At 32.7% G+C, this 22,500-nt stretch overlaps 1 protein-coding gene across 8 annotated transcripts in view; it reads right to left on the bottom strand.

Moving 5' to 3' along the window:
• The window catches only part of LOC124950168 (TOX high mobility group box family member 3-like), a 158,398-nt gene that overhangs the window by 24,841 nt on the left and 111,057 nt on the right, over positions 1-22,500 (bottom strand). For 6 of the 8 annotated variants that reach the window (XR_007101276.1, XR_007101275.1, XM_047496519.1 and 3 more), the window contains exon 3: positions 11,546-11,599. Coding sequence is in view for 6 of the 8 variants with exons in the window: in XM_047496519.1 (XP_047352475.1) it covers positions 11,546-11,599 (54 nt within the window). In the remaining 2 variants the exon portion in view is untranslated. Of the gene's footprint in view, positions 1-11,545; positions 11,600-12,145; positions 12,382-22,500 lie in introns of those variants that run through there. The other 2 variants (XM_047496517.1, XM_047496516.1) reach the window with 2 other exon arrangements.

Genomic DNA, 22,500 nt, shown 5'->3' with positions numbered 1-22,500 from the left:
ATTCTCTACACTCGCTTTATCGCCGAATTCATTTCATCTTCACCCCCCTCTCTCTCTTTCTCTCTCTTCTCTCACTCCTTTACTCTATTTCTCTCTCTTTAGCACACGACATCGTTATTTCGAACGATATTACGAAGGAAACTCGCTTGGATAAAACGATATATGTATATACGTATTATATATATATATATATATATATATATATATATGTGTGTGTGTGTATATAAGAGAACTTTCCCGTTCGTGATTTTCTCAAAAACTAAAATAAAGAAGTGAGATATAAAAGGGAAGAAGGAAAGAAAAAGTTTAGACTGAATTTTACCGAACAAAGTCGATATAGCATATATATATATATATATATATATATATATATATATGCTATATAGACTTCGACTAATCGAGGAAAGTTAATTGCCATTTTTCTTCAACAATTTTCTCTCTCTCTCTCTCTCTCTCTCTCTCTCTCTCTCTCTCTCTTTCTTTCTTTCTTTTAGTTATCTCGTAGATCGTAAATTTTCAAGAATTTGCGCTAAATTAAACGAAATAGGAAGATAGTGATAAAGAAGAATAAGAAAGATAGAGATAGGGAGAGTTTAACGCGACTAGTTTTGTATCGAGATAGGAGGGATAGAAGAGGAAGAAGAAGAAGAAGAAGAAGAAGAAAAAGAAGAAGAAGAAGAAGAAGAAAAGAAGAAGAAGAAGAGGGCAAAGGTGAAGAAGCAAAATCTCTTTTCTTCGTCGAACTAAACTCGTTTCGCCATCTCGTTAAAACTTGCGCTCGTCCCTCGTCTCTCGCGGCCCCTCACGGCACTAATCCCCGTCTTTCTCTCTCTCTCTCTCTCTCTCTCTCTCTCTCTTTCTATTCTCCTTCCTCCCTCCCTCCCTCCACTCCAAATTCTCCGTCTTACTCCATCAACTTCGTTCCTTTTCTCGCGAAAATATTATTTAGATGGATTCCCGGTTCCCAAGATAGACGACGGCTTGGAGTTCAGCAGAGTTTAGATAGAGCGTTCGCGCCCCCCCCCCTTCCTCCCACCCTCCTATCCCTTCTATTCCTACCACCACTTACGAGCCAATCATTTTAACAGAGATTATAATATAATCGTCTTTGCTTCTATATATCTTTCTCTTTTTCTCTCTGAATCTCTCTTTCTTTCTTTCTTTCATTCTTTCCTTTTCTTTTTCTCTTTCTTTCTTGTAAAAAAAAAAAAAAAAAAAAAAAAAAAAAAAAAAAAAAAAAAAAAGAAGAAAAAGAAAAGAGAAAGTTCATCCTTATTGAATTGAAAGTAATCACGCGAATGTCACATTTGATGATTCACTATGTTTCTCTCGAAATTTAATCGAAGAATTAAAAAGTAAAATGAACGTTTCATCGTTTACGAATCAGTTATTGATTATAAGTACGCATATATCTGCGTACATTTAATCTTTCATTAATTATTATAATTTTATAGTATGTCTATAACACGATATTGTGACATCAAAATGAAAAAGGAAGGAATAACCAAAGAGAAAGAACTAAGATACTGATAATTTTATATTTATACATATATATATATATCAACAAATTAAAGAATATTTAGGATATATCAACTTGATATCGTAACACGTCCATGTATTATATGTGACAACGTTAAAAACGCTAAATGAAATAATTTATTTGAGTGTTATACAATAAAAATTTACGAAATCGATGTTACATCACCGGATGAAATTTATTTTTATCGCATGTCGTATTATTGTATGCATTCACAAAATTAATACGAAAGATATTGACGAAGAAAAAGAAAAAAAAAAGAAAAAAAGAAAAAGAGAAAAAAAAGAAAAAAGAGAGAAAAAAGATATTGACGAAAGAAAAGAAAAAAAAAAAAAGAAAAAAGAGAGAAAAAAGATATTGACGAAAAAAAAGAAAAAAAAAAAGAAAAAAGAAAAAAGAGAGAAAAGAAAGAAAGAAGAATTCTTACAAACACGATACGATTAACGCGCGGATGATTTAATTATTACGAAAGACTATCAAGATACTTTCTCTCTCTCTCTCTCTCTTTCTCTGTCTCACTCTCTCTCTCTCTCTGTCTGTCTGCCTCTCGCTCTTGTAATTACTATACAAGATATGAGATAGAAGACAAGGAGAGAAAGAAAAGTACGATTAAGAAAAGAGAGAAGGGAAAAAGTAGGGAAAGGCGGGGGAGTACTGTTGATGGTGAAGGGGTAGAGGGTGTAAGAGGAAATGATTAACTACGTTGCGTGGATAATTAATAAGGCTCGGCTCTTGTGGAGAAAGTTTAGCTGCGTGAAGCGTGACCATCGAATTAACGATTCTCGTCAAACATATGGTATAAATTTCGATGACGAAAGTTTTACAAGAGAAAAGAAAATCAAAGGAGATAAAAGATCAATAGAAGAGAGAGAGAGAGAGAGAGAGAGAGAGAGAGAGAGAGAGAGAGAGAGAGAGAGAGAGACAGTGGTCTCGTTTGACTAGACCAAGCATGAAATAAACATAAATATGTGTGTGTGTGTGTGTGTGTGTGTGTGTGTTCGGTAAGACTAAACGTTACGTTAGTACTGTTTGCTACTCAGCTTTCGAATTTTCATTTGAGAAGGATAAACGATCACGATCGCGATCATGGCTACGACTACGACGACGACGACGAAAGGCAGACAGGTAAGTGTATGTATGTGTGTTTGTGTATGTGTGTGTGTGTGTGTATGAGAGTGAGAGAGAGAGAGAGAGAGAGAAACGTAGGCTGGCTCTCTGTACGCCGGAAATTGAAATTCCATTCCGCGTCCGGGAATTCGAAGGCACGTAGAAAACGTTCCTCGTAAATCGTCATTCGCGGAGAAAGAGAAAGAGAGAGAGAGAAAGAAAGAAAGAGAGAGAGAAAAAGAGAGAAACTTACAAATAAGACGGAAATTCTTTTCTCTCTCTCTCTCTCTCTCTCTCTCTCTCTCTCTCTCTCTCTCGTTCTTTCTCTTTTTCACATTTCCGATGAAGAAGTTTCGTTTTATTTTTAATTAAAAAAGAAAAAAGAAAAAAAGAATAAGAAAAAAAATATATATACATTTTTTTTTCCTTCAAAAATTTCTGTATCCTTTAACCTTTCCCTAATGAAAATATAAAAAATAAATAAAAACGAATAAAGGAAAAGGAAAAGGATTACGAGTCAGCTAATGTGTGTGTGTGTGTGTGTGTGAAAGAGAAAAATAAAACGTCGCGGAAAGAAATATCAAAAGCATATATATATATATATATATATATATATATATATATATGTGAATGGCATTGAAGAACGACTTTCTAAAGAAATAGGTAAAGTAAAGTAGATGAGAAGAAAGAACGATGATGAGAGTTGAAGGGGTAGAAGGGACTTGGATGAGAAGGGGAGAAGAAAAAGAAGGGAAAAAGAAAAAAAAAGGGGGGCGGGGGAAGAAAGAAAGAAAAACGAAGAAAACAAAGGAGAAAAGTGGAGGGGGGGCGGGGAAATGACAAGAAAAGGAAAAGAAAGAGAAAAGGAGAAAAAAAGAACAATAGAGAGAAAAAAAAGAAAGAAACAAAAAAAAGGAAGAGAGAGAGAGAGGGGGGAGGGGGAGAGAAAAAGAAAAGAAGAAAAAAACTTTCGTTACAAAACACGGTATGAATCTTTTTACATTTCTCTTCAAGTGGTATATGGTAGGGGACGACGTAAAAAGTTTTTCGCCTTTGGTGCAATAATGTTTTGCATATGACTTTCGTGAAACAACACCCTAAACGTCAACGTCGCGCGTCACGTCGACGAAATCGGTTTTTATTTAAATGCATCTACGTATAAAATTCGCCATCGTTTAACGCAGTATCACGAAATATATACATATCGTGTATGTATGTGCATATATATATATATATAAAACATTTATTTTTATTTTATTTTATTTTGTTTTATTTTATTTTATTTTATTATACTACCTCCATCACTTTATATAAATATTTTCTTTCTCCCCAACCTACCTCTACACATTACTTCGTAACATTACTTTTTTATTTGTTTATTTTTTCTAATAATCCGAACAGGGCAAAATATACAGGATGAAATAGAGGACGGAAGGACGGTCGGACGGACAGACGGACAGAAGGACGGACGAACGGAATCGATCGAACGAGAAGACGTCAATTAGTTTAATAAACGTTCTCGTTACGTTTATCGGTGAGGAGCTACGAAAAGAGAGAGAAAGAGAGAGAGAAAGAGAGAGAGAGATGCACATAAAAGTCAAACTCGCGTGCGCGCGCACAGTTAGCTAATTAACGAGGAACACCGCTCTGGTGAAGGAGGATAACGAAGTTTTGCTTCCCTCTCTCTTTCCCTCCCTCTCTCTCTCTCTCTCTCTTTCCCTCTCTTTCTTTCTTTTTCTTCTCATAGCTTCATCGTCGTTTCTTTCTCACGGGCCGATTAGAAGGGCGATAAAATCCGTCACTGGCATTAGTTAATTAGAGGTACTACATTTATGTATTCGTCCATACGTTTCTCAAGTATTTCACTGTCTCTCGCTCTTTCTCTCTCTTTCTTTAACTCTTTTGTCCTATTGTCCTTCTGTAGCACCCTTAATCGCGTATAAAAAAATGTTCGGCCTACCTCACTCTTAATCGGTTTCTGTGACCGAAAGAGCGTGACGCTATGACGACTCGGTAATTAAACGCTAATTCATCCCACTAATCGGCGAACAATCTTTCTCTTTCTCTCCCTCTTTTTTACTCACTCACTCTGTCGCTATCTCTCTCTTTCTCTCTCTCTTTTATTGTCCTTTCTTTCGTTTCAATCATCGATTCCCTTCATCGCAATTGCTTCCACTCAACTCGGCCAATTTTTAATCGATCGATGTCGTCCCTTTCTTTTTTTTCTTTCCTTCCTTCCTTCCTTCCTTTCACCCTTTTTCTTTTTCCCCTTCTTTCTCTCCCCCTCTCTCTATCTTCTTCTCTCTCTCTTTCTTTCTCTCATTCTATGGGATAAAGTATTAAAAGAAGTTTCTTTTATAGTATGGAGTACGGTATAGTATATAGTATATCCAATCCAATCATCGAATTACATTTTTTTTTCTTTTTTTTCTCTTTTTTTTCTTTTTTTTTTTTTCAAGTAGTACGTACTCGAAAGAAGATTGAAAACGATTTCTTCGTGAATCGATAAAGAATAAAGACGATACGACGAACTCCTGTCGATGGAAAGTTTATATAATTGTATATGTGTGTATGTGTATCTCTCTCTCTCTTTCTCTCTCTCTCTTTCGCTGCATGTATGTGTGTGTGTATGTGTATATATATATATATATATAAAAGACGAGCGAAAGTACGTTCCATTAATCGAAGAAATCTTAATGATGAACGGCCATGTCCATAAACGTCAATGTATTATGGAATATTAATTTGAAATATTGAGCTATGACTTGGAATATGGAAAATCGACGGATAATACAACGTTCGAAAGCTTTTTAAAAGCTTCTACGAGTATTTACAAAGTGCGCAAAGGAGGAAAAGAGAAAGTGATACAGAAAAAAAAAAGAGAGAGAGAGAAAGAGAGCGAGAGAGAGAGAGAGAGAGAAAAAGAGTGAGGGGTGGGGAACGAATGAACGAAAAAAAAACAAAAAAGAAAAAAGAAAAGAAAAATCGTTTTTATTGCGATCGGTATTACGGGCAGGATGTGTAATCATGCGAAACGCGAAAATATATTCTCGTTCACGCATTACAAAAGCAATAAATATCAATTTTTTTTCTTTCTCTCTCTCTCTCTCTCTCTCTCTCTCTCTTCGTTCTGCCTTATCGATCGAGAAATATTAAAATTTATCTTTTTGTATTACCGACCAATCGCGAAGAGAGAAAGAGAAAAAAAAGAGAACCAGCTATCTACGTAAATATAAGATAAGAATAATTCCCACTTCTCTTTACTCCCCTCTCTCTCCCTCTCTCTCTTTCTCTCTCTCTCTCTTTCTCTGTGGGAATAGATCGAAATTAAATATTAAAAAATAAATACATAAATAAATAAATAAATAAATAAATAAAAGAAAAGGAAAAGAAAATTGAAAAAGGAAAAAATAAATAAAAATAAAAAACAAAACAAAAAAGAAAAAGAGAAATCAGAACGTTTTACGTTCAATCGAATAATTCTTAATAAATGAAATATTAATAAATGAATTATTTAATTTAATTTAATAAATAAATAAATTAATTAATCGAATTAATTAAAATTATATTAAATTAAATTAAATTAAATTGAATTGAATTGAATTGAATTTGAATTTGAATTGAATTAAATGAAATTAATTTTGAAAATGATTTAAAATCAAACGGGATTTGAAATAATTCGTTATACTCCCACACGTTGTGTTCTATCATGAAATGCAAATAGACGTATAGGATTAGTCAGCGTGTAAGCGTAATTATCGCAATTGAGATCAATTACGATAAATCGTTCTTCTCCTTCTCCTTCTCCTTCTCCTTCACTTCCTCCTCCTCCTCCTCCTCCTTCTCCTCCTTTTTTTTTCCTTTTTTTTTCTTTTCGTCATCGTAGTTGTTTCCAAGGTCCGTCAATAATTTCCAGAGCGCGATATAAATCGGTCGTTTGTCACACGGCCGACGTTGCGCGATTAGCTACGGTTGGACGACGGCATCATCTCTCACCGACTTACGTATAAAACGGTTCTCTTGTTGGTTTGATCGTTGTATCGAATATATCGATTCTATAGATTTCTACCTACACGTAAAATATTTAATTTAACTCGTGACAGTTCGGTCAAGCGAATAGAACGCACACACATACACACACACACACAATCTACCGTTGTTATTACATCTATACTTTTCTTTTTTGTCATATTTCATTTATTTCCCTTCCTTCCTTTTCCTTCTCTCTCCCTCCCTCTCTCCTTCCTCCCCCCCTCTCTCTCTCTCTCTCTCTCTCTCTCTCTCTCTCTCTCTCTCTCTCTCTCTTTTTCTCTCTCCTTTCTCCTAATTCGTATTTTACACAGCGAACAAACACGATCGACCGACCGACGATATCGAATTATTAAATGATAAAATGTTCGCAAATAATATTTCCGTTTTTCTTTCGTTCACGAACTGTAATTATTTTAAAACCCAACTTAACTACATACATACATACATGCATACATCATACATGCATGCATGCACGCACATAGATGCGCGCGGGCGCGCACAAACCACATACACACATACACGCTCTTATTCTTTTCTATTATCGTAATTATAGAGAGTAGAAAATTTCTATGAAATCGAAATTGTACTTTATCATCTGTCTTAATCTTTCTCTTTTCCTCTATTTTACTTATTATCCCCCGTTGGTGTTAATTATCATTCCCCTCGTATAATAGCTGACAACGTAATCGACATTACGTGATCCCGTCTGATTTTAAAGGGACTAAAGAGAGCACCATGATGGAACGTGAAATGATACTCTTTGGAGATGAAGTGTACCGAGACCCCCACCCCCCCCTCTCTCTCTCTCTCTTTCTAACAGACTATATTTCTTTTTTATCGACCTGTTTACATTAGACAAGCCACTTTGTCGAGGTATAGGAGAAACTTGAGTCACGCGCTTACATGCGAACTAGGAATTACATTTTCACTACTACAAACTCGTTAACCCTACGTATAATTACAATTGTGTAGTAGAGACTATTATCGTTTTCTCAGTGTTAGTGATATTACCTATGGACACAAGGGGGTTGGGAAGGAAGAACGTGTGATAGGGGAGTCGGTCGAGTAGGGGAATTGGAAAATAGCTAATTCTAGAATGCCAATTAAGGACTTGCATAGTTCTTCTCCTCATCGTCGTAGTGTCTTCGTAAGTATACGCTTGAGTGCAACAAAACACGCTAATGAAATGAGATATTATAAGCGCTCGTGAGAACGTACTTTGATGACGGCAAAAAAGGATGAAAAGAAAAGGAAAGGAAAGAAAAGAAATGGAAAAGGAAAGGAAGGAAGGAAGGAAGGAAGGAAGAAAAGAAAAGGGAAAGAAATGATCGTTTCATTCTCGAGATTACTAACCCTTTTATATGATCTTTTTGTACCCTTCGATATTTTTATCTTTCTTCCGGTAATAAATAAATAAATAAATAAATAAATAAATAAATAAATAAATAAATAAATAAATAAATCAACGAGTAAAAGAAAATAAATAAATCGATAAATGTATAAAAGTAAATAAATAAATCAATCAATTCACATCCATCCGATCGACATATATCTAAATGTACGTACGCGTATATCGTAGTTATGATAAACGGTAAAATTATTGAGCACGGTACGTTTAATTTTCAATAATTTCCTCGTCAAAAGTTCTTTGAAATCATTTCTCCTTCAATGTCAACACAGCTTGAAATTTATTAATGGCCTTTGCGTCAAGCTTGCTTGCTTTGGAATATCTTTGCATTATTTTGCGCGTTTAAAATTAAAAAGTTATGTAAAAAAAAAAAAAGAGAGAAAAAAAAACACGAAAAAAAAAAAGGAAAAAAAAGACATGAAAAAAGAAAGAAAAGAAAAGAAAAAAAGAAAAAAGGAGAGAGAGAGAGAGAGAGAGAGAGAGAGAGAGAGAGAGAGAGAAATAAAATGAAATAAAAAAGAATAATAAATAAAATTAAATAAAATTTTAAACGAATTGAAATGAAATAAAAAGAAAGAACAAGAGAGAGAGAGAGAGAGAGAGAGAGAGAGAGAGAGAGAAAAAGAAAGAAAAAATAAAAAAAATCAGATAAGATATAGACACACGTCGCATAAAATTCTATAATAGCACCGGTCGATCGGCGGACATATTGGTAAACAAAATATCTCCGGGCTTCTTATTATTTTAAATTAACGACAGTTTTATTATACAGTTTCGATCGTTACTGGCCGGCCAATAAATTTATTGCTTGGCTTATCTCATTATTCGAAGCTAATCGAATGGGGAATAATATTTATCGGCTAACATTCGCGCACAACGCTGATACATGATTTTTCTTTTACAACGACAGATCTCGAAAAAAAAAAAAGATATATATATACATATATATATATATAAAAGAAAAAAGGGTGTGCGCGAGCACGCGCGCGTCTAAAATAACACATACATATACACATACAGAGAGCAAAAAAAGCGAGAAAGAGAAATGCAAAAAGGGGTTGAAATATGTCGACACGCGAAATAATAAAAATAATAATAATAATAATAATAATAATAATAATAATAAAAACAACAACAATAATGATGATAATAATAATAATGATAACAATAATAATGCATTTAATACCGCAGAGAATATGTCAAGGATATTTATATTCCTGTCTATATCTATATATCTATATATCTTTCTATTTATCTATCTATCTCTCTATTTATCTATCTATCTATATTTCTCTCTCTCTCTCTCTCTCTCTCTCTCTCTCTCTCTCTCGCTCTGGAAATGGAATATTTTAGCTGGCAAGGCACACTTCGACTAGCGTTATATCCACGATCGAGAAGTTAAATTAAAATATATAATTTCGTTCTTTCCTCTCTCTCTCTCTCTCTCTCTCTCTCTCTCTCTCTCTCTCTCTCTCTCTCTTTCTCTCTCTCTCTCATCATCATCATCATCATCATCATCATCATCATCATCATCATCTCTTCCCCCTCCAACATTACATTCCACCACCCTTCTCCTTCCTTCCCCTTTTGAATAATGTACCGACAGCTGCGGGAGATTGCATAATCGATAATATTATATAACTCGTTATTGTCGTTACGTAAGCGGTGCAAACATTTACATAAATATAACATACATACATTCGTATGTACATAGTAGTACGTACGAAGGAAGCGGATATATTGAGTGACTCCAGATCACGACAAATAAATACGCGCGTGCGCGAACTTCGACGTTGCATTTCTTTTCTGTTTTTTTTTTCTTCTTTTTTCATTTTTCTCCTCTGCCTCCTCCTCCTCCTCCTCATCCATCTCTTTTTTCCCTTCTTTGTTTCAGCAAAAAGAGAAACATCGTTATTCGTGTAGATTCGTGTAGATTTATGTGTGTGTGTGTGTGTGTGTGTGTGTGTGTTATATGTGTGTGTGCGCGCGCGCGCGTATGTGTATGTGTATGTCGAGGACAATTGTCTTGCGAACAACAACCTATAAAAAAAAATTCTTACTCACGAGATTCTTACATAACGTCATTTCTAAGTATTTAAACGATTTTTATTTTTATATTTTTTTCCTTATTAAGTGTTTCATTATTATTATTATTATTATTATTATTATTATTATTATTATTATTATTATTATTATTATTATTATTATTATTATTATTATTAATATTATTATTATTATTATTAATATTATTATTATTATCATTATTATTAACCAATGGTACACGATACTTCATCAGAAATATTTATGACTTTTGTATATGTATTATTATTATTATTATTATTATTATTTATTGATTCTGCACATTATTATCATTATTATTACTATAATATTTTTTAATTTTCAAACATGTAATTTATCGTCTCTGTTCTGCGCGTTGTTCCGTTCATTTTTTCCTTTTTGTTTTACATTATATTTATTCAGTCATTTATTCATTCATTCATTCATTCATTCATTCATTCATTCATTCATTCATTCATTTACCCAAAGTTCATTCCCATATTTTATTTCAACAACGTCCCGTCGAATTGCAGAAATATGCGAGGCGAAATTGAACAAGGGGAGAGCGAAGAGATGGAAAAAAGAAAAAAAGAAAAGAAAAAAAAAAAGAAATAGAAGTAGAAGAAGATGATGAAGAAGAAGAAAAAGATGAAGAAAAAGACGAAGAGGAAGAAGATGAAGAAAAAGAAGAGAATTTATAAAGGGGATATTTATTCGTCTCGTGAGAGAAGGAAATCCGGTTTTCATCTCCTCCCCCTCCCTCCCACCTTCCCTCCCTCCATCTCTCTCTCTCTCTCTCTCTCTCTCTCTCTCTCTCTCTCTCTCTCTTTCTCTCTCTCTCTCTCTCTCCCTACAATTTTATTTTTTCTTTCTTTCTTTCTTTCTATTTCGTAGTTTTTCTCGACGTTAAGATTGCCTTTTAAAGGATCATGATGTGGTGGTGGGGGAAGGAGATGCGCAGGAACGAAGGAAGGGGAAGATGGAAGGGATGGATCGTAGTTAGGTGCTAAAAGAGACGGTAATTGCTTGTAACTCTCCGGGGATTCGCGCGAAATACTTCTTTCATCATTATTCGTAGCTCACTCTCGTAAGGACCTCGAGCGACCTCGTAAAAAGTTGTGAGGGGAATATCTTGCGATAAAGAGAGAGAGAAAGAGAGAGAAAAGAAGAAGATCCAAGAAGAAGAAGAGGACGAGGTGGATAATGATGGCCGATGAACCAACAAGCAACAACCGGTTTTCGTTGTCGTTCGACACGAGGCGACAGAGTTCGAAAGAGGCCGAAGAGAAGAAGGAGGAGAAGGAGGAGGAGGAGGAGGAGGAGGAGGAGGAGGAGGTGGAGGTGGTAATAGTAGTGATGGTGGGACACAACTCATGGGGAAAATTAATCGACAAATCGCTCACCTGGTCAGCCATATTGTAGCCGTCGTTCAAGGACAAATCGAGATTGTCGTTTCTCTGAAACAAACGAAGAAAAGGACGGAGTTAGATATTAATAAACGTGACGGATGATATATATCCACGCGATTATATATACGTATACGTATAAGTATGTATGTATGTATGTATGAATGTATGTATGTATGAATGTGTGAATGTATGTATGCATTTATATATTTGTATACATGGGAATCAGTAAAATAAATTGTTTATGAAATATACAAAGGGAAAAAGAAAAGGAAAAAAAAAGAAGAAAAAAAAAAAAAAAAAAAAGAAAAAAAAAGAAGGAAAAAAAGAAGAAGAAAGAAAAAAAAATAATAATTATGACCTAAGACTTCGTGTCAGTTTTATTAGACGCGGTATGAAGTAACGTACACATATGCACGTACGTAAGTAAATAAAAAATAATATAGGCAATAAAGATTCGCGAAGGAGTCAGGCTTTAATATCTCTTCTGTCAACATTTTTTTTTGTTCTTTCTTTTTTTCTTTCTTTCTTTTTCTTGCTTTTATAATGCGTGCGCTTCGTTCAATTTATTTTATCGTAATATATATATATATATACTATTTTATTTTAACTATCTTCTCTTCTTTTTTTCCTTTAACAAGCACTTCATATTCATTTATGCCCATACATACGATAAAGTTGGACTACGACGACACTATTGTGTCGTTTCTCTTGTTCGTAAATGCAACTCTCTTAATGCAATAAAATGCAACAACACCATCATTATCACCACCACCACCACCACCACTACCACCACAACCGCTATACCACTACCAACAACAACAACGCAACAACTACGACTACGACTTTGACTACGACTGCGGCTACAGCTACGACGTTGACATTGACGACGTTGACGATGACGATGACGTCGACGACGACTACAACGACGAGTACGAGCAAAGTTATAATTCGTAATTAATAACCGTACCTTCCGATAAATTCAACGTCCAATTTCCGCGAGTGCGACAGCCTCACATATTAGAGAGTTAAAATTTATGATTTACCTGTCCGATAAATATATATATATATATATATATATATATATATATATATATATATATATATATGTCGGTGGATAAACGACGCCTGCGGAATATCGTAATGAGAATAATAAAATATTGCGCGATTCATCGAATATGATATATAATATAACATTATTATATTTACTAGTTCTAATTGGCCGAGGCAATTAAATTACCAACGGATAATTTGCATTTTGTGTACGCGTACGGTATTTACCTGGAGGGGGAGGGGAGAGGAGGGGAATGGGATTCGATCGGAACATTCGATTGCTTTAATAGATCGTGTGTCTATATGTGTTTGCGAGCGAGCGGACGAGAGAGAGAGAGAGAGAGAGGAGAGAGATAAATAGATTGAATGAATTTTAATATTTTCGCGAAATATCAAATTTTGTTTAAAGCAAGACAAGAGAAAAAGAAAAAAGAAAGAGAGAAAAAGAAACAAAAGAAAAAAAATATACTGATATATACATAGGACGGTGTTAAAAAAAAAATGTCACGTTTCAAAGCTTTCCTATTTGGCAAACGTTCTCTCTCTCTCTCTCTCTCTCTCTCTCTCTCTCTCTCTCTCTCTCTCTTTTTCTCTTTCTTAGTTGTTACAAAATCGTTTTCACTGTTCCAATTTCATGACGATCTCGATCGAGACATTCCATGTTGTTATGTCACTCTGATGATCGAAAGACTTACTCATTTATTTACTTACTTGATTATACTTAGATCATCTGATTTATTATGTAATACATCACGAGAATGTGTGTGTGTGTGTGTGTGCATGCGTGCGTGTGTATATATATATATATATATATATATATATATATTCATAAGAGTTGGAAAAGAGTTCTCTACGTTTTCTAAAAGCTGTTAAAATCAGATATTTCATTACGCTTAGTATATATCGAATCAATTAAACGTTTTTAACGTTAAAATAACATTTCTCTGCGTTTGTTAAATTGGACAATATTTACTGACGCAGCTTGTGACCCTCCCTCTCTTTTACCCCTCCCTTCTCTCCCTCTCTTCTCTCTTCCCCCTCTCCCACAAAGGAAATTATTCGACAGAAATTTCGTTATTACAAACATCGACAATATTCGACTCATAAATACACACGCACACACACAAACACACACACACACACACACACACACACGCTCGCTCGCACACGCGCACACACACACACACACACACACACACACACGTATAGACAAATATTTTTCGTTATATTACCAATTAGCAGAAATGTTCACAAACTGTACCCTTACTTGTATAATCAAATTGAAGTAACTAACTAGAAAAATTATAAAATTAAAAAAAGAAAGAAAAAAAAAAAAAAGAAGGAAAAAAAAATAATAATAAAGAAAGAAACAAGAAAAAAGAATACAATAAAAAATGGAAAAAAAAAAAAACGAAAAGAAGGAATAAATAAATAAATAAATGAAGAAAGAAATAAATAAAAAGTGTTCCATTTTTATTATCCCCAATTTATTTATCCACGTGATATTTTTATAGGTTTCCCTTTTTTTTGTTTTTTTGTTTGTTTCGTTATGTTTTTATTATTTTTATTTTTATTTTTATTTTCTTTTTTCTTTTTTATTTCGTTTTTTCTTTTTTTTTATCCATAAAACTAAAACAAAAAATAAAAAAAGATAAAAAATATCGAAGTAATTTTTAGAAACCTTTTTTTCTTTCTTTTTTTTTTCCTGTTTTTTTTTTTTTTTTTTTTCTCAAAACTTTTAGGTACCTTATCCATCTATTTATCCGTATACGTATGTATGTATGTATGTATATGTATGTATGCATGCATGATCGGACTAACTACCAAACTCAGCTTGGCTCGTTAGCCATGGCGGGATTAGCAGAAAGTACCGTTTGAGGAATTCGATCGGGGAATTTTGGGAAAATCGAAGGCTCGTAAAGCCTTCTGCTGAGTTTGGAGTTATGAGAGAGAATATGACTATACATCTGTCGGTAGTAGCTTCGACTCTGGGCATTTCATACATTTCTGTTCGTTTTCTATCTCTTTCTCTCATCCTCTCTCTATCCTCATCTCTCTCTCTTTCTAATAATCGGTACATGACGACGACGACGACGACGACGACGACGACGACAACGACGACGACGACGGCGACGCTGACGACGACGATGACGACGACGACGACGACGACGATGTGATAGTGGTGGTGATGATGATCGTAGTGGTGATAGTGGTCGTAGTGGTGATGGTGGTGATGATGGTGGTGTCGATGTGGTGGCCACGTTCCATAGGAATGTTATCTCGTGGAACACACAGGAGGAACACAGGAGGAACGACAACAATGCCGACGGGCATAACTTCGTTCCAATCCCGTAGGAATCCAACGCGTACGCGTAAGCGTAAACGCAACGTATCATATCTCTCTATCTCTATCTCTCTCACGTAACACGCTTTCTACGCTACGATGAGCTATGCAAAAGCTAGACTACAAACTGCATATTTTTCGGGGGGGGAAATATGAAAGGCAAGTAAACTCGTCTAATCGATATTCACTTAGATATGTGTATGTATTAAAAATAAAAATGAAAAGATGTGTGTGTATGTGTGTGTTTGTATTAAAAGATTTATCAAAGAGTTAAAAGTAATGGATGAGACTTTTAGCCTTCAAGAACGAAAAAAATGAATAAATGAATGAATGAATGAATGAATGAATGAATGAATTTATAGAAGATTACATTGCCAATGAAATATTAATAATGTCGTAATATATAAAAATATATATATATATATATTTTTTTTTTTAACAGGATATTCCAGTAAAACTTTTCGATAAAATTAATATACGTATTTATGTTACATATTGAACTTTGATGGATCGAACGATCGAACTAATTAACGAACGAACGAACGAACGAACGAACGAACGAACGAACGAACGAAGGATCGATCGATCGATCATAAAAAATTTGGTGAATTTGATGAATACGTGATATAATAGTTAACGATGATGGAAGATAAACTTGGTTCGGTTATACACGTTTCGAATGCTACATTATAGCTTATTGATAAGCGTAAAGGTAAATGAGTACATTTCAGATCGTATTCAAATACATATCCCGAGTAACTACGGGTGATGCGACGATGATGGTTACACTATAACCATGTTGTGTTAGTATACACCTATGTATACATATGTTCCAATAGAGCTTTGCGAATTTACCTAGTTTACCTATTACCTATTAGAATCGTAGATGACGACGAATAGACGAACTAACACACTCGCCTCTAACGCATAGTTAAAGCTCGACTATAGATAGATTAAAGAATTATATTATATGCATTAAACGTTTTGTTTATATATTACTGTATTCTTATATACGTACATATAAGAATATATATGACGAGGAAAAGGATTGTATAATACGAACATAATTAAGTACTTTTCAATTTTCAAATAGATTGCCGCTTTTAAGTTGGAAATAGAATTTAAAACACACACATAAAAATAGAAGGAGATAGATAGATAGAGAGAGAGAGAGAGAGAGAGAAAAAAGAGAATAAGAAAAAAGAAAAAGTAAAAAAAAGAAAAAAGAAAAAAGAAAAAAGAGAAAAAAAGAGAACCCCTCCAAGCAAGCACAAGCTTCTTTCTTTTCCGATTAATTATTCAACGTTATTCAGTGGTCTACTCTATTTATTTCCCTCTCCTATCTCAAGGCAAACTAATAAAAGCTCCAAAGTAGAAAACAATGTTCAATCGATAACGACGGACGTCCTGACTACCACCACCACCACCACCACCACCACCAGCACCTCCACCACCACCAACCACTACTACTACTACTATTACTACTACTAGTATTACTACTACGACATCGAGTATTCTCTCTCTTTCTTTCTTTTTACTATACGCTCGATGCACACATATCGACTACTTACAACGTTGGCACGCGAATAACGCATTTGTAACGTTTTATTTTTCCTCAATTGGAATTTACGTTCCCTCGGCACCATCACCACCCACCCACCCACTCCGACAACCCTCCCCCATCCTACCTTCATCATCACAAGTTTGCTTTACTTCGTAAACAAATAATAATAATAATGATGATAATAATAATAATAATAATAATAATAATAATAATAATAATAATAATAATGATAATGATAATGATAATAATAATAATAATAGCGGCCATTGTTACAGGGAGGGATTGGGAGTTCTGAGTGGTGGTTGGTTGGATCGCTTTTGCACTTGGTTAAATAAATAAATAATGATTTTCTATTCGCCCTATGTTTTTCTTCATGGAATGGGGGGGTAAACACAGAGTTGGAATGGGATCGAAGGGTTGTAGTGTGCAGGGGAAATGGGACGTAGAGGGAATCAACAAAATATGATTTATTTTCATGGCTTATTGCTACGAATTTCGCTAATTTGCTTTTTATTTTCCATTCGTTTATGTTTTGTTTTGTTTATTTTTCTGTTTTTTTTTTTTTTTTCTTTTTTTTGTTTGCGAGTTTGCATTTCTGTTTTAACGTTGCATCGCGTCTCGTCTCGTCTCGTCTCGTTTTATTTTTCATTTTATATTTGTCCCACACACATATGTACGTACGTTTCTCCCTCCCTCTCTCTCTCTCTCTCTCTGTCTCTCTCATTCATCTATTTATATATATATATATATATATATATATATATATATATATAAACATATAATAAAATTATACACACACACACACACATACAATATATATCTCGAAATTTAATAAACGAAATATATTTTTCAATTCGCGTATGACAGTATTCGTATAAACTCGGTTCATCGACGAGAAACAAAACAGGGCGATACGATCGATAATTCGTTTTTTCATTAATTAAAAATCAATTAGCGGGAGATAGAAAATTGTCGGGTTGACGACGTGTTCGCTTTGGAGACGTTATCGTAAAGAAAAAAAGAAATAAAGAAATAAAAAAAGAAAACAAGCAAAAAAAAAAGGAAAAAGATAAAAAGAGAAAAGAGGATAAAAATAAAAAGAGAGAGAGAGAGAGAGAGAGAGAGAGAAAAAGAAAAGGAATAAAAAAAGCACGATAAAAAAGATATCGTGAAAGAATAAGGTCGAGTTGGTACGATCGATGTGGCTCTCCCTCCCTCCCTCGCTCTCACTCTCTCTCTCTCTCTCTCTCACCCTCCCTCTCTCTTCTTCGTCTCTTTGTCGTGACTAATGTCTAAAGAATCATGACGTTCGGCTATATCGATCGAATGTTCCTCCCTCCCCCCCCCCCCCCCTCTCTCTCTCTCTCTCTCTCTCTCTCTCTCTCTCTCTCTCTCTCCCACCCCTCCCCAATTCTACCAATTTTCTCCTTATGAGTAAAATTAATAAAAGATAGGAAAATAAAAAAAGAAATTATTTTTACGTAAATGAAGACAATTTAAATGTTCTTTCTCAAAGATATGTAATTAAAAAGATTGACGTATATGATAAATATATACCTTGGAATATTACTTATAATATATACAGACATACATACATACATACATACGTATATATATTTATATATATATATATATATATATATATATATATATATATATGTTTGTAATATGTACATAAGTACAAAGTCTAAAACTCGACTACTAAATCAACTAACGTCACGTTTGTTACCTCGTACTATTTAGAGTATCCGATCGAAGCGGAACGTGACGTGACTTTGCACGAAGTTACCTGAACGCAAGTACATACATACATACATACATACATACATAGATACATACATACATACATAGGTACATACGTAACGGACGATGAACTACGAAAAAATATGCAAAGCGTTCATCATAAATAAATAATGTGATTTCACAATGTAAATTCCATTTCGTGGAATGTTCCAAAGATAAGAATTCCGTAAAGAATTGAAGAAAAGGAAATCATGTTATTTCTTCTTCTTTTATTTTTTTTCCCCCTTTTTTTCTTTCTTTCTTTTTTTTTTTTTTTAGAGAGATAGAGAGAACTAGAAAAAGAGAGAGAGAAAAAGAGAAAGAAAGAGAGAAAGAGAGAGAAAGAGAGAATGCATACATTATGTTTGTTATTTCTCGTCTGTTATATAATAATTTATAATATAAAAATTTAATTATATATATATATATATATGTGTATACATATTAAATTTCTTTCTACAATTATATGTATTATAAAATCAAATATCTCTTCAAATTATCGTAATAAATTTAAATTGCTTCATATTCTCCGTATTATTATTAATCATAACAACAACAACGATAATAATAATAATAATAATAATAATAATAATAATAATAATAAAAATAATTATAAGCATAAATGCGAATTATAGAAATTGAAAAATATTTAATAATGTATTAAAATTGTTTCATTCTCTATATACATCATCATCTATTTATTTATTTATATTATAAAGCGAGACATCTTTAAATTGTTTTAATCAATTAAAATTAATTCCGTTCCTCCCTGTATGTATGTATGTATGTATGTATGTATGTATGTGTGTGTGTCTCTGTATGCGTTTGTACGTTCGCGTTCACCCACACGAGCATACGTATTATTAATAATACACAATACATAAAACATAATAATAATAATAATAATAATAATAATAATAATAATAATAATAATAATAATAATAATAATAATAATAATAATAATGATAATAATAATAATAATAAATATAAAAAATAATTATACGTATTCATCCATTTGAATGTAATATCAGGATAAAAAAAATATTTACGTATATATTTTGAATATTTTGATATGAAAGCTTTTATGTTAGGAAGGAATAATGATTTTTTTTTAAACAGTTTATATATTATGCATTATCTTTATCATAAAAGGCACACATATACACGCACATATATCTGCGCGTTCATGCGTATTACGTGAATACAATGTATCGTTATCATGATTTTAGAACGGTCAAGTGATAAGTCGTGAGTAGCGAGCCGAGTAAGACGATTTTACACGTGTAATCGGATATTATCGTTTCTAAGTCGTCGATGGTTTATCTCTTAAAACATTCTCATACGCGTACTAGTACACGCACGCGAGTATACTGTATATGCATTAGATCAAGATATAAAAAAGGAATATATGAGGTGACTCAATTAATGAGTCAACGTTCAATTAGTAACGCTGCTAGCATTGCCTTTTTCTTCGACGATGAGAAATTAATGCTAGATTAAAATGAATGATTTAATACTACTACAATAATATACATATTATATTCATCTATTTAAACGGTAATGAACAAAAGATAATGAAAAAGGTTTTAGAGAAGGGAAAAAAATAAAAAAAGAAAAGAAAAAGAAGAAGACAAAAAAGATATATATATATATATATATATATATATATATATATATATATATATAAATATACTTTTCTCTCTTATACGTACCACTTAATAAAGTTTTTAAATTACATATAAAAGATTTATTTATTTTTAAAAATAAATGCCATTACTTTTGTTTTGTCTATATTTGCCATTGTAGAAAAATAATATGTGAAATAATTCAAATGCAAATGTTATCGAATATTTTCAAATTAAACATTTATCTATATATACTCAGAGTTTAGATCACTTTCATAATTACCGAGTCATACATATGAGACATACATACATACATACATACATACATACATATGCACGCACCCACACACACAAACACGTACGAAAGAAAAAAACATCTCGTTTAAAAAGATAATAACGTAACAACTATAATTTGTACTTCGAGAAACCGCAATTCATTGCTATATATATATATATATATATATATATATATATATATATATATATATATATATATATCGGTGTTATGTTAAGTGACTAGTTTTTTTTTATTAAACATTGTAAAGTATAACACATCGAAATTGTATATATCCTGTTGGTAATTTTTGAAGCAAGAAAAAAAAAAAAAAATAAAAAGAATAAAAAAAAAAAAAAACTGAAAAAAATAACAAAGAAAATAATACTAATGATAATAATGATGATGATGATAATAATAATAATAATGATAAAACCAGGAGTGTTCACGACAAAGATAAATTCCTTTCACGCGATGTCTCATGCGAGTCGCGTGTTCGCCACTTTGAATACTATAACACGTGCTCTCTCTCTCTCTCTCTCTCTCTCTCTCTCTCTCTCTCTCTCGCGTGCAAAAGTTCGCGCGTAAAAACACTGTAATTTCAAATTCGTATAATCGAGTCGCGTCGAATTCCTATAATCTAGAAAATAATCTATTTTTATTTCGTTCTCTCTTCTTTTTTCCTTCTTTTTTTCTTCTTCTTTTTTTCTTCTTCTTCTTTTTTTTTTTTTTTTTTTTTTTGTTCTTTTAATCATTTATTATTTACGACGTTTATGCGAGAATACTACTATAGCACGTGCTCCTCGCTTGTCCTTTTTTTTTTTTTCTGTATCTTTTTTTCTCTTGCGTGCAAAAAGTTAGAGCGCGTAAAAATATTGTAATTTTGAATTCGCATAATCAACTCCCCACTCTCGCAATCGAATTCATATAATCAAGAAAATAATTTATTACTTTTTTTTTTTTTTTTATTTCTTTTAAATTAAATTTTCTTCCCTTTTCTCGTTTCCTCTTTTTTCCCGTTTTTCTTTCTCTTGTTCTTTCTCTTCTTTTTTTTTTTTTTTTCAATTATTTATTATTTGCAACGTTCTTAAGCGAGCACATACGCGCATACAAAAACGCACGCACATAATACACAACGCAAAACATAATAGTAGAGATGCACGCGCGCGCGCGAATGTATACATATATATATATATATATATATATATATATGTGTATGTATATATATATATATATATGTACACCTGCTACTCGCGATTAGTTTTTTTTTCCTTTTCTTTTTTTTTCCTTTTTTCCTTTTTTTCTCTCTCTCTCTTTTTTTTATCGTTCAATACGTCGTTACATAGTTCCGACGATAATAGCGGCGAACTTTTTAACATGCTGGGCTTGTAATCGTGTTCGTTACCTGGTTACGGAATGTCGCTAAATTATACAACTATACAATATATACATACATAGAAACATATATAACTATGTTTCACGTTCGCGAGATTGAAATACCAAAGATATAATATAATACACTAGACAAGTATTATTGGATTTCTTTTTTATTAATCATCATTCACGGGCCGCATATGTATGTGTACGTGTATATGTATACAATATATAAAATACCGCTCACATTTCTATCAATTTGCACGACGTCTAACGATTTATTTATACGAACTATTAAATTCGAAAAAGCATGAATCTAATTTAACATTTTTTTCCCCGAGAATTCATACGAATACATACATAATACGTAAGCGTACATTTATATATGTGTGTGTATATTTATATGCGTATGATTTTATATATATATATATATATATATATATATATATATATATATATATGTTCTACGTTTCGCAATCCAAAGCCATTTAGATTTCCATATAATTTATTAAATAACTTAACGCAAAGCAACAAATCAATGCGCTCTCTCATCGTTCGTTAAATACGTCGAAGGATTATACGATAATTACTGGTTCTATAAATATGTACTATATGTATATATAATACCAACAGTAATAATAATAATACTAATAATAATAATAATAATAATAATAATAATAACAATAACATTAATAATAATAATAACACCAATAACAATAACAACAATAACAACAAGAAGAATACTATGAGCCTAAGTTAATAACGTCCTTCGAACACGTCAGCTCATGCGAAACTTGTCAAGTAACTCCTAAAGCCTGCCTCTGTCTATCTCTTTCTTTTCCCTCTACCCCTTCCCTCTTTATCACTCTCTTTCCACTTTATCTTAGGTACTGTATGTGTATTTGTATATAAGTATACGTATAACTAAAAGAAAAA

The sequence above is a fragment of the Vespa velutina genome, chromosome 6 (genome assembly GCF_912470025.1).
Source record: "Vespa velutina chromosome 6, iVesVel2.1, whole genome shotgun sequence".
Lineage (NCBI taxonomy): Eukaryota > Metazoa > Arthropoda > Insecta > Hymenoptera > Vespidae > Vespa > Vespa velutina.
Note: the sequence above shows the minus strand (reverse complement) of the source record. Positions and strands in the feature narration are given on the sequence as shown.